The 17822-nt window shown below is 40.9% G+C and overlaps 1 protein-coding gene across 4 annotated transcripts in view; it reads left to right on the top strand.

The window, feature by feature from the left end:
- Positions 1 to 17822, top strand: part of kalrna (kalirin RhoGEF kinase a) — a 747932-nt gene that overhangs the window by 379901 nt on the left and 350209 nt on the right. For all 4 annotated transcript variants that reach the window (XM_063052247.1, XM_063052242.1, XM_063052243.1 and 1 more), the window contains exons 10-11: positions 363 to 485; positions 12602 to 12793. In XM_063052247.1, coding sequence (XP_062908317.1) covers positions 363 to 485; positions 12602 to 12793 — 315 coding nt within the window. The remainder of the gene's footprint in view (positions 1 to 362; positions 486 to 12601; positions 12794 to 17822) is intronic.

Here is a 17822-nt window from a genome sequence, read left to right as displayed (position 1 = left end):
CACAAATGACAAGGAAAATTTGAAAATATAACCAAAAGATAGTTTTAATCCTCTGAGGATTGAGCATCAATTTTTTGCTTTACTTCCTTCTGTATATTAACTATAGCTATTGAAGCTCCTTGGATTTAAATCATATCAATTTATTTTTAATAATTCTCAATAGTGGTGTTTCGTATAAGTATTTATCACAAATCAGCATGTATCCCCAGTTAGCTATTGAATTGTTGACTAGATTCAAAAATTTCCTCTGACCAAATTACAATAAAATACTTGCAGAATTTTACTCTTAACATTATGTATTTCAAAGGTTTGCTTCTGTTGGTTTCCCTGCTAACGTACCATCACTTTTTTTTTATTTTTAGGTTTTGGACTGGATTGAAAACCATGGAGAAGCATTTCTTAGCAAGCACACTGGGGTTGGAAAGTCACTTCATAGAGCACGTGCTCTTCAGAAGAGGCATGATGATTTTGAAGAAGTAGCCCAGGTCTGAAGACTATTTCATGTCATATTGTAGTGTTAAATCTTTATTACTTGGCCAGGTTTACCGTGAGAATATTATTACATGTTAAAGGTCCCAATTCAGAGATGACACAGCCTTGCTTGATACCAGTCTGTTCTTAGTAACCACCTCCTTGAGGGGGGGGATAATCCATATAACAGCTTGTGACTGCCTGCCCTGATAAGTTCTCCTCTTCTCAGAAATGGAATATGAGATTTTGAATTTGTGATTGTAACTTACAACTACAACAGAGCTACCAATTGCTCTTAAGGCCCTCTTAGTTTGTAAAAGGCCTTTTCAAATTGTTGGTGCTGGGTGATGGTTTGGTTCAACCAGATAATTTCCTATGAAAATAAGTCAAAGGCACTCAAGGACAAAGTTGTAATTGAGGAGTTCTCTGACGTGTCTCTTCCAACAGCTGCTGACTGCCTCAGTCATGATGTTTGTGTCTGTTCATTGTTCTGAGCAAGGTGGCCCCTTGGATGTTTGGGCTGGATCAGGCATTGACAGTACTGGAGAACATGTATATGTCATGATTATCAACAAGTTGCTGGACCACTTGCAATATTTTCCTTCATCATCTGTTTAAGTGAGGAGTTTTCTCCTAGACCTATCCCCACAGGATCCAGAGTCAAGGTGGAATTTCTGATCCTGAAATGCTCCTGGTCTCTTGTTGACCATAACCTTGGTCAACTAACTTAGGTTAAATAGATGACTACACTAATCCTAATTAATTCAAACTAGCAACTTCAGTGTATCGACTGGGATAATTCATGTATTCTGTTCCTCCTTTGGAACCAATACTTATCCAAACTTTCTCTCACAATGCTATAATAGAGGATCTCCTGTTGGCCAAATGATTGATCCTTCTCTCTGCTCCAGACAGGTGGTCTTCCTTGCGATAGTTGTTCCTCCTGCAATTCTCGCTCACTAGTCCACTGAGTTCTCACTGTCCTGCTTCCAGAAATCTTCTTTATTATTCCTTTCCCCAATCAGTTCAGCACTGTTGTACTGCAGTTCGAGAACATTGAACAGTACAATACAGGAACAGGCCCTTTGGCCCACAATGTTGTATAGGACTAATGAAATTGATAATCAAACCCCAAGCAAAACTAATCCCTTCAGCCTGCACAATGCTCATATCCTTTCACTTCCTGCACATTTATATGCCTATCTAAGAGCCTCTTGAAAACCTCTATTGTCCTGCAAATGTATTCATGAAATTTGCCCGTCTCTAACTTTAAACGCTTGCCCTCTGGTACTAGACATTTCAACCTTGGTGAAATGTTATTGGCTATCTACTCTATCTCTCTCATAACCTTGTCTCTCATAATCTTATACACCCCTATCAAATCTCACCACCCCCAGCCTCCACTACTCCAGAGAAATTTTCACAAATTTCATGACATGTGCCAGTGATAGTAAATCTGATTCTGATTCTGAAAACAACACAAATGTGTCCAAGCTGTCTTTATAGCACATGCCCTATAATCCTGATAAACGTATTCTGCAACCTTTTCAAAACCTCCAGATATTTCCTGTAATGGGTCAAGCAGAACTGAATGCAGTATTCCAGATGTGACCTAGCTAGAGCTTTATAAAGCTGCAACATAACTTCCCAATTCCTGAACTCAAAGTTCAAAGTTCAAAATAAAATTTATTATCAGAGTACATACATGTCAGCACATACAATCCTGAGATCCTTTTTCCTGTGGGCACACTTAACAAATCTATAAAACAGTCATTGTAAACAGGATCAATGTGCAAATGCAAACATAAATAAATAAATAGCAATAAATAATGAGCATGAAATAACAAGATAAAAGAGTCCCTCAATGAGTGTAGTTATCCCTTTTGTTCAAGAACCTGACTGTTGAGGGGTAGTAACTGTATTTGAACCTGGTGGTGCTAGTCCTGAGGCTCTTGTACCTTCTTCCTGATGGCAGCAATGAGAAAAGAGCATGACCTGGGTGGTGAGGATCTCTGATGATGGATGATGCTTTTCTATGACAATGTTTCATGTGGATGTGCTCGGTGGTTGGGAGGGTTTTACCTGTGATGGACTGGGCTGAATGCACTACCATTTTGTAAGACTTTCCACTCAAAGGCGTTGGTGTTTCTATACCAGGCTGTAAAGCTGCCAGTCAGTATACTTTGCACCACACATCTATAGACGTTTGCCAAGGTTTTTGATGACATGCCGAATCTCTGCGGATTCCTGAGGAAGAAGAGTTGCTGTTGTGTTTTCTTTGCAATTATATTTACATAATGGGTCCAGGACAGGTCCTCTGTGATGACACCCAGGAATTTAAAGTTACTGACCCTCTTCACCTCTCTTCCTCCGATGCGTACTAGCTCATGGACCTCTGGTTTCCTACTCCTGAAGTCTGAAATCAGTTCCTTTGTCTTATTGACATTGAATGAGAGGTTGTTGTTATTACACCACTCAGCCAAATTTTCAATCTCACTCCTGTATGCTGATTCATTACCACCTGTGATATGGCCCATAACAGTGATGTTATGAGCAAACTTGTATATGGTGATGGAGCTATACTTAGTCATACACTCAATTCCTTGATTAGTAAAAGACATGTCTTCTTTACCAACCTACCAACCTGTGTTTCAGGGAGCCACAAACTTCAACCCCAAGATCCCTCTGCTCATCAACTCCGATATGGGTCTTGCCATTAACAGTGTACTGTCTCCTTGCAGTTGATCTACCAAAGTATAACAACTCACCTTAGAAAGAGGTGACATCAGATCAGAAGATGTAGAATACTTATAGGTAGAGTTCAGACTCTGCAAGGGTTAAAAAGACCCCAAACATGAGAAAGTCTGCAGATGCTGGAAATCCTTAAAAAGACTCTGATGAGTATTATATATAGGTCTTCAAACCTTAGCCAGGATGTGGGCTACAAATTGCAATGGGAGATAGAAAAGGCACAAAAAAAGGGCGGTTTCGATAGTCATGGGATAGTCAGGGGATTTGAATATGCAGGAAGATTGGAAAAATCAGGTTGGTGCTGGATCTCAAGAGAGGGAATTTGGAGAATGCCTACGAGTTGGCTTTTTAGAGCAGCTTATGGTTGAGCCAACTAGGGAAACGGCAATTCTGGATTGGGTGTTATGTAATGACCCAGATTTGATTAGGGAGTTGAAGGCAAAGGAACCCTTGGGAGGTAGTGATTATCATATGATAGAGTTCACCCTGCAGTTTGAGAGGGAGAAGCTAAAGTCAGGTGTATCAGTATTACAGTGGAGTAAAGGGAATTACAGAGGCCTGAGAGAGTAGCTGGCCAAAGTTGCTTGCAAGGGGACACCAGCAGGGCTGACAGAAAAAAAGCAGCATTGGCCAGAGTTTCTGCGAGCAATTTGAAAAGTACAGGATAGATGAAGAAGTATTCTAAAGGGGAAATTAGGCAACAGGGGCTAACAATAGAAGTCAAAGACAGCATAAAAGCAACAGAGAGGACATATATATAGCAAAAATTCATGGGAAGGTGGAGGACTGGGAAGCTTTTAAAAACCAACAGAATGCAACAAAAAAGCCATAAAGAGAGAATCAATGGAATATGAAGGTAAGCTAGCCAATAAATAAAAGAGGATACAGAAAGTTTTGTGGGATATGTAAAGAGTAAAAGAGATGAGATTGCAGTAGATATCGGACCGCTGTAAAATGACACTGGAGAGTTAGTAAAGGGGGATAAAGAAATGGAGACAGACTTAATAAGTATTTTCCGTTACTCTTCACTGTGGAAGATACAAACAGAATGCCAGAAATACAAAAGTGCCAGTGGGCAGAAGTGAGTGTAGTTGCTATTATTAAAGAGAAGGTACTTGGGAAGCTGAAAAGGCTGAAGTTAGATAAGTCACTTAGACCAGATGGACTACACACAGGGTTCTGAAAGAAGTAGCTGAAGGGATTATGGAGGTATTAACAATGATCTCTCAAGAATCACTAGATTCTGGAATGGTTCCAAAAGACTGAAAAATTGCAAATATCACCCCACTCTTTAAGAAGGGAGGGAGGCAGAAGAAAGGAAATTACAGGCCAGTTTGCCTGATTTCAGTGGTGGGAAGGTGTTGCAGTCTGTTATTAAGGATGAGGTTTTGAGGTACTTGGAGGCACATCTCAAAATCTTTGCTTTTTGTTAAGAAGAACCATTATAGCCAGTTCATGTGAGACACCAGGCTCAGATGACTCCTGTTCACGGACACCAATTTATACTTCTCAGATAAGCCAATGATGATTCTTCCTAATCAAAGGGCATTCCACATGTAACTTCTTATTGGTTAATGATCTCAGGTTTGCAGATTATCAGCAGAGACTTCATTATGTCCATTGTTAACTATATTAATCCAGAAAGAATTAATTCTAAAAATGACAGACTCTACTTCCTCCACCAGTTGGCCATTTGTTTTGCCTACTGGCCCACTATCCTTGACTTGTTCCAGCAAGGTGTTCCATAAATATTTATTTCATCAGGCCAGCACCTGGTCATGCTCATAAAACCTGCACTGGGGTTTTCTAGGAGAGAAGCCAAGAGTTTCTGCCTAGTTGCTAATCATGGTAGGCATGAGGACTGTTCAGATACTATGGATTCTCCGAGGTGAATTGTCAAATTGTCTGTCTGGTTCTGTCTCACGACAGCTGACTTTACGGGGTTGATGCGAGCTTTAATACTGATTTTCTTGTGACAACGTTTCACTTGCTCCATTATTTTGGGTCCAAGCTAATGGCGATAACAGAGATGGTCATTCCAACAGTCACCAATACTTGTAATGGCATGTGGCAGCCCAGAACTTATTATCAAGGATAGGAAGTTGCCTTTGAGTAAGTTTTCCTTCTATCCATCCTCCCATGATCCCTTTCATCTCCCAATTCTTCTCATTCCTGAATCTACTCCCTTTTGGTGACCCCTTCCCATCACATATTCTTTTCCAGCTGTCTTGCACTCTTCCAACATTCTTTTGCATCCTCCTTATTTAGGTCCTTCCTACTTCCCTATATCGAGTATCTCCACAACCCACTTTTTGTGTCCCTTTGCTTCACATTTACTCTAAACTCACTCCCAAACTCCCCCCAAAGCCTTTGTGCACTCATCAAACCTGAGTCGCCATGTTCTGAATTGAACGTCGTTCTCTCAGCAATAGGCAATGCCAGAGAGCAGTGTGGCTGATAACAGTGGCCTCATCAGCAGACAGGCTTATTGGGGTAGGGTTGGGAAAGTGTCAATATTCCTCCTATTCACACATCTTTATCCTTCTTAAATTCTATTCCCCCTTAACCTATCCCAGCCTCCCACCACTCTTAAGCTATTGCTGCTCAATCTGCAGCCCTGAATTTCCCAGATAAATTGCCAACCCCACACTGCCTCATGCAAATAGATCAGTCCCCAGTGCTCAGACTGACAGTCACTGATGGCTCAGTTGCCTCCACAACAGACCATTCGACTCATAAGACCTGTGATGCTTTTAAACTCATGCAGTGGAAATAACATTCTCTATCCTAACCATATATCTGTGTTCCCAGACTAAGTATTTCCAATTATGTGTAGAGTCTTATAATTGTTAAGGAAAGTGCAGTGACAAAAGCCATTGTCTTCAGATCCCTGGTGCTGTTCAGAAAGAATGTTAACAATCTCATCAGGAGCACAAAATGAAATTTTCCTTGACTTCACTTAGTCTTCTGCAGACTCGTTGTGGATGGATATTAAGTTTTGAGAAGGTGACTCAATGAAAGGAATATAGACTGGGGTAAATACTTAGAAAGGTGGTAAATTCAGTATCATGTGGGGAAATATGAGATCATTCAATTAGGTGGGATGAATGGAAAACAATATTTTTTAAAGGTGAAATTCTATTAAATATGTCGAAACACTTGGAATTTCCAATAAGGGAATTCAAAAAAAGCAATATAACTAATATATAAAATAAAAAAGCTAAAATACAGAAACAGCAATTAGGAAAGCAAATAGTATATGTGCCTTTATGATTAACATTTCAAGTTAATGACTTTTAACTCAAAGTAGCCATTAATTAAATTTACATAGTAATCTGAAGGGAATATCAACAACACATTTACTTTGTTGAATTATACCATATGTCCACCTTGGCATTTTGGAATTTGCCATTGCAGAATTTCAGCTTCAGAATGTAGAATTCTCAATAATGTTTTGTAATTGGGACCAAGAACAAGAGGTCTACCCAGCCGGAACTGATAAAATTATTTTCACACCAGAGATAACTGCTGGCACTTCCTTCTCATGTTTTATATGTTTCACAATGGGCTGTTTGTGGCCATCATCCATAATATAGTTGATAATAACATGTACACTATAGCCGGAAACATTGTATGGTACTTTGAGGCTTGTCCTCGGTTCATCCTGAACAGGTAGAGCTTCTCTCAAGCTGCATCAGACTGTGCTTATGTTGACTCATAATACACAGGTCAATTCTCATTCTCGTTAACAAAGTTGGTGCAATGATGTTAGTATCATCATAAAATAAAACAAGAGTATGGAATATTATTGAATAGTTCCTATAAAGGAGCAAAATTCTGTGAAATTCTCTCAACATTCGGCTTTTAGAATACCATAAATATTATCTTTAACAGGTTTCAACCCATTAATATCTATCTTTAGACCAAGAAATGCAACATCTGATGATATGAAGGTGAACTTAACCGTTACTGATTCACTTTGTGATGGTGGAGTCGCTTTAGCACTTTTCACAAAATATCTACATTATCTTTTGCACTACCTGCTACATTAAGAAGAGAATCTGTACCCTCAAGATGTTGTTTATTGTGATGTGGAAATTCTTAAATGACCATTTGACTCCACAGGGCAATTTAGTGCAGGGGTTCCAGTTGTTTTAACTGTTCCTATCTACATCCAGCTGTACATAAGCATAATCTGGTCAAACTATGTAAGAAACCAGGATCCCGACAAATGTGTATGCAAGTCCTGAGAGGTTGGTCAATAATTTTCTTCACTGCTGAATGTCTGACTTAAAATTAATTTGTGTTCACTTCACAATCTACTGTTTATCTGCTTTTAGTACTATTGGAGGTACCCAATCATAATTAGTTACTGTGATCAAAACTCCCATTTCTTTCTAGTTTCTGAAGGTCTTCTTTCAATAGGCTCTTCAAGGAATAGTGGAAATAGCCTTGCTTTTCCATAAAGTTGCATTCCTGTGTTGGTATTGTCCTTCGCACTACTAGTAATTCAAGACCCAAGCCAACATACTTTACACAAACTTCTCCTGATTGTCCTACTAAGGGGAGGTGATGAACCAGATTGATGTCGGTCAGTTTTTCAACAGTGGAAAAACCCTCAGTTGTGTCAAATTGTACCGCCAATAACTTACCATTGTTCAGGACTGGGAGTGGCTACAAATTCCCGCTGATCACATGATGAAGGTTTGGGAGTTGAGCTTTGACTGCGGTTTAACATTGGCTGGCAAAAACAGGATTTCCTGGCATTGTTGGCTGTCATCTTCATGGAAGACACAATCCTATAACCCAAATTGAATGTGAGGCACTTTGTGCTTACAAGTTAGACTGGGTCCTCATACTCTGAATGTGTAATCCACAAATACATCATATCTGTAATAACTGTGGGATCTCAAATACCAACGGAATATATAGAATAAATGCCAATGATTTCAGAAGTTTTGATGGACAGAGGGACTTTGGGGTGCAAATTCAGGTGGATAGTGTAGTGAAGAAGGTATTTGGCGTACTTGTCTTTGTATGCCAAGGCGTTGAGCATCAGGGATGAGATACAATTTTTCAGCTGTACGAAACATTGGTCAGGTCACACTTGGAGCATCATGTACAGTTCCAGTTGTCTCACCATAGGAAGGATGTTGAGCATTAGAAAGAGTGCAGGATAGATTCACCAGGATGTTATGGTGGTCTTTGCTTAGGAGTCATTGGATAGGTTAAGTTTATTCTTAATGGAACATAGGAGGCTAAGAAATGACTTTTTACAAAGATTTAAAATCATGAGAGGCACAGATGAGGCAGATAGTCCTTTCCCAGTGTAGAGGAAGTCTAGAACCAGAGAACACAGGTTTAAGGTGAGAGGGAAGAAATTTACTGGAGATCTGAAGCAACACACATAAAAGTTGCTGGTGAACGCAGCAGGCCAGGCAGCATCTGTAGGAAGAGGTGCAGTCGACATTTCAGGCCGAGACTCTTCGTCAGGACTAACTGAAAGAAGAGGTAGTAAGAGATTTGAAAGTGGGAGGGGGAGGGGGAGATCCAAAATGATAGGCGAAGACAGGAGGGGGAGGGATGGAGCCAAGAGCTGGACAGTTGATTGGCAAAAGGGATATGAGAGGATCATGGGACAGGAGGCCTAGGAAGAAAGAAAGGCGGAGGGGGGAATCCCAGAGGATGGGCAAGAAGTATAGTGAGAGGGACAGAGGGAGAAAAAAAAAAGAGAGAAAATAAATAAATAAATAAGGGATGGGGTACGAAGGGGAGGTGGGGCATTAACGGAAGTTAGAGAAGTCAATGTTCATGACATCAGGTTGGAGGCTACCCAGACGGAATATAAGGTGTTGTTCCTCCAACCTGAGTGTGGCTTCATCTTGATAGTAGAGGAGGCCGTGGATAGACATATCAGAATGGGAATGGGACGTGGAATTAAAATGTCTGGCCACTGGGAGATCCTGCTTTCTCTGGCGGACAGAGCGTAGGTGTTCAGCAAAATGGTCTCCCAGCCTGCGTCGGGTCTCGACAATATATAGAAGGCCGCATCGGGAGCACCAGACGCAGTATATCACAACCAGCCGATTCGCAGGTGAAGTGTCGCCTCACCTGGAAGGACTGTCTGGGGCCCTGAATGGTGGTGAGGGAGGAAGTGTAAGGGCATGTGTAGCACTTGTTCTGCTTACAAGGATAAGTGCCGGGAGGGAGATCAGTGGGAAGGGATGGGGGGGGGAAACGAATGGACAAGGGAGTCGTGTAGGGAGCGATCGCTGAGGAAAGCAGAGAGGGAAGGGAGGGAAAGATGTGCTTAGTGGTGGGATCCCATTGGAGGTGGCGAAAGTTAGGGAGAATTATACGTTGGACCCACAGGCTGGTGGAGTGGTAGGTGAGGACAAGGGGAACCCTATTCCTAGTGGGCTGGCTGGAGGATGGGGTGAGAGAAGATGTGCGTGAAATGGGAGAGGTGCGTTTGAGAGTGGAGTTGATGGTGGAGGAAGGGAAGCCCCTTTCTTTAAAAAAGGACATCTCCCTCGTCCTGGAAAGAAAAGCCTCATCCTGAGAGCAGATGCGGCAGAGACGGAGGAATTGCGAGAAGGGGATGGCATTTTTGCAAGAGACAGGGTGAGAAGAGGAATAGTCCAGATAGCTGTGAGAGTCCGTAGGCTTGTAGTAGACATCAGTAGATAAGCTGTCTCTAGAGATAGAGACAAAAAGATCCAGAAAGTGGAGGGAGGTGTCAGACAAGGACCGGGTAAATTTGAGGGCAGGGTGAAAGTTGGAGGCAAAGATAATGAAGTCAACGAGCTCAGCATGCGTGCAGGAAGCAGCGCCAATGCAGTCATCGATGTAGCGAAGGAAAAGTAGGGGACGGATACCAGTATAGGCTTGGAACATGGATTGTTCCACAAAGCCAACAAAAAGGCAGGCATAGATGGGACCCATACAGGTGCCCATGGCTACACCTTTAGTTTGGAGGAAGTGGAAGGAGCCAAAGGATAAATTATTAAGAGTAAGGACCAATTCCACCAGACGGAGGAGAGTGGTGGTAGAGGGGAACTGGGTAGGTCTGGAATCCAAAAAGAAGCGGAGAGCTTTGAGACTTTCCTGGTGGGGGATGGAAGTATATAGGGTCTGAACAGCCATGGTGAAAATAAAGTGTTGGGGGTCAGGGAACTTAAAATTATCGAAAAATTTCAGAGCATGAGAAGTGTCACGAACATAGGTAGGAAGGGATTGAACAAGGGGGGATAAAACAATGTTGAGGTATGCAGAAATGTGTTCGGTGGGGCAGGAGCAAGCTGAGACAATGGGTCTACCTGGACAGGCAGGTTTGTGGATCTTGGGTAGGAGGTAGAAACAGGAAGTGCCGGGTGTGGGAACTATAAGGTTGGTAGCCCTGGATGGGAGATCCCCTGAGCGGATAAAGCTGGTGATGGGGTGAGAGACAACAGCCTGGTGCTCCTTAGTGGGGTCATGATCGAGGGGTAAATAAGAGGAGGTATCCGCAAGTTGACGCTGTCCCTTGGCAAGGTAGAGGTGAGTACGCCAGATCTGAAGGGCAGGTTTTTCATGCAGAAGGTTTTGACCATGTGAAACGAATTGCCAGAGGAAGCAGTAGAAGTAGATAATGGTATCGAATTTAAAGCATTTGAGTAGGGTGAGATGGGCAAATGGGATTAGTATAGATAAGCATCATATTTGGGGTGGACAAGTTAGGCTGAAGGGCCCCATTCTCTACTCTACACCTCTATGATTCTCACTTGCAAGGTCTTTTGGGAGGACAATATAATCACTCACTGTTTCGCCTATGCCATGTTTATAGGGTTAGTTACAGTATTCTTCTTACTTCTGAACTACTGCAAATAACTTTGATTTCTATGGAACTATGAATGCTCAATACTTGCCAGAGCTGACTCCCTCATCTTTTGTTCTTACGGCATTCTCAGTACTGTCTTCTAACTCAACAAGGCTGTGAAATGCATTTCCAGCGTCTCCATATAAAAATTTGAACAATTCACGTACTTAGTTATACATTTCTAGACATCTGTCAAGGCAGTTTATGTTTGAACTGCCATTTTCCTTCTTAGACCACAATAATAATGCCACAGCTTTCATCACCTGTGTGTTTTGCATGCTAAGTCTTCCTGTTCTACATTGATTTTTACTTTAATTTGTGTGGATTTAAGAGTAATTATTGCTGCAGTGAGCGACTGACGCTGCCTCCATATCTCTCTAAAGTAATCCCTCATAGTGACTGTGGCATATATACTCGCTGAGCCTGTACCCTGTAGCTTCAAGATTGAGGAACATTTTCACCATTATGGTGTCTCTTACCCTAGGATGGGTAAGATTCTTTGGACTCCAACAGAAACTTCTTTTCCTTCAATTTTTTCCACCAGTGCCAATTCATGAAGGTAGTTCACAAAGGTGCTTAATGGTGATCATTATGTGGAGCAAAGGCTATACGCAACATTGTCGATAGGAATTGTGAGTTAAAGCTTTTCTACATGAAGTACTTAAACCCAATGCACTCATCTTAGAAGTCTACCATGTTTCAGCTGGTATGAAACAACTTCCTCATGTTGAGGGAAGTCACACACAGTCAACTTCTGTTTCTCAATATTAAATGTAGGGTCTGGAACATGAGGACCCTCATGGACTGTTCCCAAAACGTGTTACACACAACGAATTTTTAAACAATCTAATCTAGGGATCAAAGCATATGGTGCTTACTGTATATGTCTCAGTACGCAAGATGATGTTCTTACATTTCATTATTATAATTTATTTAAATTCTTAAAAAATGAAAAAAACACTAACTTTTTAAAAATACCGGGTAAAGTATTTAAAAACAAAGAAAGAAGGACTGAGTTAAATAGTTTTTGGAAAATGACTTATGCTAGTGTTGTGCTTATATATTTTACTGATATATTTATTTTCATCCAAAATTGGAAACAATATCAAATGAAGTAACATTATCTGGTGGATCCAGAACTCTGTGTACTTGTTTAGGCAAATATTTTGTGTTAAAGACAGAACGCAAGGAAAATGCTGAAAGAATTAACCAATGTGAATGGAGATTGCAAGGATTTCATAGATAAGCTTGTACTTTCATATTAGTGTAGATGATATTCTAGTGTTTTGGAGGACTGTTACAATCATAAGATTAATCACTCCTGTGGTATCTGTTGCTGACAGTTTATTTTGTTTTTGCCAATCTTCCAGATATTTCTTTTGTTTTTTTTCCGGAAGAGAATGGTGAACAAAATTTGTTTAGGGTTCAATAGATTTCTGCTAGGGTTATTGCAGAGAGGGTAAACAGCCACAATTTCCAAAAACTCAAAGCTGTTTTAATTTTCTTCTCATTTTCAACTAGAACACATACACTAATGCTGATAAATTGCTGGAGGCAGCCGAGCAGCTGGCTCAGACTGGAGAATGTGATCCTGAAGAGATCTACAAAGCTGCACGACACTTAGAGGTCCGGATTCAGGATTTTGTTCGAAGGGTGGAGCACAGGAAACTTCTGCTTGATATGTCAGTGTCATTTCATACCCACACAAAAGAGGTAATGTATAATCTTCAATTATATTATTCCCCTTAGCATTTCAATTACCATTGACATCACCATAAGGAATATTATATGACATTTACCTCATGGAAAGGGCCTTATAAAAACCCACAAAGGTTTATAAAATTGGGATTGCTGGTCCATATGCTGGGGGAAATCTTTGATAAAACTTTAGCATTAAAATAGTTGCTTTGTGAGCCCAGCAGAGCACGATCAGAAGTGTAAATTTTATGTCAATATTCCAATTTCATGCATTCTTTGTGGGGTCACTTTTTGGCACTTAGTTCAGTGTTATGATTTTTTTTAACTGCAGATTCTGGGAATTTGAAAGTTTTTTCACCATGAAAGATTAACCATTTCTCTTTTCAAAGATGCTGCCTTTCCTGCTGAATTCTTCTATATTTATGTCATCTTTATGAAATGGCTAATAGCATAAATGCTGTGGTCTTACCTGTAATACAAAGATTCTTAACGGATTATTGCAACTGAGCTTGATTAAAAACAGTGGAGGGGGAAACTCAAATTTTAAAAGCAAAATATAGGTAGGTGATAGAGATCTAAAAACTAAAACAAAAATGTCATAACCAATTAGCAGGACAGACAGCATCTGTGGAAGAGTTATTATCTCATGTAAATAACCTTTTATCAGACGTGGAAAAGCTATAATATGCACAGAAAGGGAAAAGACAGAGAAAATTGAAATCCTGCGATAGGGCAGTGAAACCGTACTGAATAACAAAGGATGGCTCAGGAAGAGGTGTGAATGAGAGTAGATTAATCAAATCTTTAATTGCCAGAAAAGGGGGTGGGGGCCAACCACAAATATTGAAAATGTAAAATAAAAAAGCCTTGAATTAATTGTTGAATACAGTGTTGAATCTAATCCAGTGAAAAGACCTGTTGAGCTTTAATTTAAAAATACAAAAAATATTGAACATACTCAGCAGGTCAGTTATCTTCTGTGGAAAGAGAAAAAGATTTTGTGTCTCCGGTCAACGATCTTCATTTTCTGTTTTTCTTTCAGAATTCCAGCATCTGAAGTTTTTAGTTTTAATTTCTGTTTTTGCTGAACTTTGTTGGAATGGCCTTGGAGACAAGGGCAAAAACATCAGAATGGGAGAAGGGTGGGGAAGTAAAGTGACAACCAACTGGACGCTCAGGGTCACACTTACAGTCTGGATGCAAGACAGGCGTCCAGTCATAATCTATTTTCCTATTGTACAGGAGGCTACATTGTGAGGAATGAATTCAGTACACTACTGGAACTTCACCTGGATCTTGTAATGGGGCCCTTGACAGTGGGAAGGGAAGGCAAAATGAACTGTTAATTGCCTGTAGTTGTATGGAATGATGCCATGAAAAGCGGAGTGTGTATTGATAGGAGTGAAAGTGTGAAACAGAATGTCTCTCATCTAGCAGTGTGACTGGTAAACCCATTCAAGAGAAGAGCATAACGATTTCAGACTGGGACATCTCAAAATCTCATTGGCAAGGGAAGCAGAGTTTCTTCTCTTTCAGTATTCCAAAGATCCAGCAGCTGAAGCTGAGTGCTGATTTCCTCACAAATGTCAGAGATTCTCAGCAAAATTGAGCTGTGCTGTTGGACTCTATGGGGAATGCTGCTTATTCACAAATGACAGCACAGAATTTTCATTATATTTTCAAATCACTTTGCTCATCCTAAATTAGTTATTTTGCAGTATTTTCATTTAGAATTACATTTTCTCTTGCTTAATATTTATTATTGAAGTCCATTTTCTTTGCTAATAGTAATCCCTAACTCTTAGTATCCCTCAGATGGTTGAGCAAGTTGTGACATGGCTTTCGTCCTGGTAAATAGCAACCCTTTCATGCTGCCACTGGGAATGTAGAGCAGTGGTTCTCAATGTGAGGTGAGCTATATGGCCCTCCAGGTGTCCATGCCAGATTTCACAGGGGCCACATGTAAAAAAACATGAAACTGGGGGCCACAGGAGTTTCTGAATGAGCCATGATAAGTTTACTGTTTTACTAAAATATTACTACAATACATAAATGAGAAAGAAATGAATATATGTAATTTATTTGGAACCATGAACTAAACGAATGAGAAAATATGTTTGATGATGCAAATGAGGCAGCAAAACAGTTTAGCCTGTGTGTGGGGGGGAGGGGAGGGGTGGAAGGTTGGAGTGCGAATGTGGTTTTAGTCAAACTCCTCATCTGCTGTCAGAAGCTTGTAACCATCTTGATGTTGCAAAAAGAGGTAATCTTCGATTATCTTTAACCAAGTTGCAACCAAATAATTTAAAACCTACTAGTTTGCATCAGCCTCAAAGAAGTCACTAAATACCCAAAGTAACAATATTAAGTGCTTTTTGTTGCTGGTTCATTTAATATCAGAGAATAATAAGCAAATGCTTTGAGAGTCTGGTCACAGTCTACATCTGCAACATGCTACCACCCACACTGCACCCCCAGTAATTCGCCTACTGACACAACCGATTGACAGATGACGCAATATCCACAGCTCTACACACCGTCCTTACACATCCAGAGAAGAAGAATGCTTATGTGAGAATGCTGTTCTTGGACTGCAGTTCAGCATTCAACACTATAATTTCCTCCGACTTGACAAGAAGCGCACAGACCTCGCCTTCACCCTGCCTTGTGCAGCTGGATCCTAAACTTCCTGTCAGGTCGCCAGCAGGTGGTAAGAGTGGGCTCTCTCACCTCTGCCCCTCTGACCCTCAACAGGGGAACCCTTCAGGGATGTGTCCTAAGTCCTCTCCTTTATACCCAGGACTGTGTCACCACCCACAGCTTCAATCTACTAATTAAATTTGCAGATGATACTACATTGATTGGCCTTATCTCCAATAATAACAAGGCAGCCTACAGAGAATAGATCATCACCCTGACACAGTGGTGTCAAGAAAACAACCTCTCCCTCAATGTCACAAAAACAAAGGAGCTGGTTGTGGATTACAGGAGGAATGGAGACAGGGTCACCCCTATTGACACCAATGAATCTGGGGTTGAGAGGGTGAACAACTTTAAGTTCCTAGGTATACACATCACCGAGAAGCTTACTTGGTCTGTACATACCAGCTGCGTGGTGAAAAAAGCACAACAGCGCCTTTTTCACCTCAGACAGTTGAAGAAGTTCGGCATGAGACCCCAAATCCAAAGGACTTTCTACAGAGGTGCAATTGAGAGCATCCTCACTAGCTGTATCTACTGCCTGGAATGGGAATTGTACTTCCCTCAATCACAAGGCTCTGCAGGGAGTGGTACGGACAGCCCAGTGCTTCTGTAGATGTGAACTTCCCACTATTCAGAACACTTACAAAGACAAGTGTGTAAAAAGGGCCCGAAGGATCATTGGGAACCTGAGTCACCCCAACCACAAACTGTTCCAGCTGCTACCATCTGGGAAATGGTACCGCAGCTTTAAAGCCAGGACCAACAGGCTCCAGGACAGTTTCTTCCACCAGGCCATCAGACTGGTTAATTCATGCTGATATAATTGTATTTCAAAGCTAAATTGACTGTTCTGTTGTATATCTTATTGTACATATCATTTATTACAAATTACTATAATTTGCACATTGCACATTCAGACAGAGATGAAACGTAGTTTTACTTCTCCTGTATGTGAAGAATGTAAGAAATAAAGTCAATTCAACTCAATTTAACTCATGTATACAGTATACAACCTGAAATTTGTACTCTTCACAGATATCCACAAGACAAGAACCCCATAGAATATTAGAAGCAACAAAGCCCCAAAGCCTCCCCGCCACTCCTGCCAGCGGAACCATCGATCCCCCCACCATGAAAGAGCAGAAATCTCCCCAAGGAGACCCTGATCCAGAGTCCATCAAAGCTACAGTTCAGAAACTAGCACTTCGGTATCTCAGACAGGCTCTGTCTCTCCATTGAGGGAGAGAGAAGTTGCTGCAGCGACAGCAAGAGTGGAGACCAGCAACTTGCTCTTCTGATGTTACAATCTTACACATCGTTTCTCCAAGCTCCCCCCCACCCCAAGCCCAACCCCCATCTCGAGTACCAGCAGGTTCTCACAAAACAGAGAGAGAGGGATTGCTCGAGTTGGGGGGCCTGCCTCCAACAGTTCCTGGTGATTAGCCTGCTGTCTCGATGCTCTAGTCTTGATGTTTCAGTCACCCATGACACTTCAATCAGTGAAATTGGTGAGGTATTGGGTCACCCACGGGGTTGGAAGAATATTATATATATTATAAATAAAGTATCCTATATAGAGGTTTGAATAATTTTATTTTTCATGTACATCTGTCCCATTATATTTAATATATAAGACCAATAACCTGTTACAAGATAAATATTGACTGTATATCAGAATAATTAGTACAGTGGAGCAAGAAAACTTGAATAGCTAATGGAGACTGTGGAGAATGGGGGCCACAGAGATAAGTGAAAATCATGAGCCAGCCACAGCAGAAAAGTGTTGAAAACCACTGCTGTGGAGAATTACCAAGAATATAAATATTTACTGGATATATGTTGTCATGGTTTAAAATACACCCCGGATGACTGATAACCTGGTACTGCAAAGTGTGAAATGGATGTAATAAATCGAATCTGTCTTCCATTGGCTTGAGTGAGTAAAGAGCAACAGCTTGTGTTTATATAGAACTTTTAACATTGTAAAACAGGCAGAGGTACTTAACAGGATTTGAGTAAAATCCAACACCAAACCATATATTTCAGGGAAGTGCAGAGGCTAGTGTATAGATATTCCAGAACATACAGTCAATTGTGGAGCATCAGAAATGGAAAATTGGAGAAGCTGTAGAATCTGGAGTAGTCGTTCTGTATGATAGAGAGTTTTGATGTCGTACAGCATGGATACTGGCTCTGAGCTAGTGAGTTCAAGATGACCCCTGTAGCAATCAATTCTAACCAAAACAATTGCGCTGCCAGCAACCCCACGGATTTGTTACACTTGCATAATGCACCCTCAGCTCCAGTAATGATTGTTTCAAAGTCAAAAATAGGTGATTGA

This window comes from Mobula hypostoma, chromosome 6 (assembly GCF_963921235.1).
Source record: "Mobula hypostoma chromosome 6, sMobHyp1.1, whole genome shotgun sequence".
NCBI lineage: Eukaryota > Metazoa > Chordata > Chondrichthyes > Myliobatiformes > Myliobatidae > Mobula > Mobula hypostoma.
The sequence above is the reverse complement of the archived record's forward strand: the minus strand, read 5'-3'. Positions and strand labels throughout refer to the sequence as shown.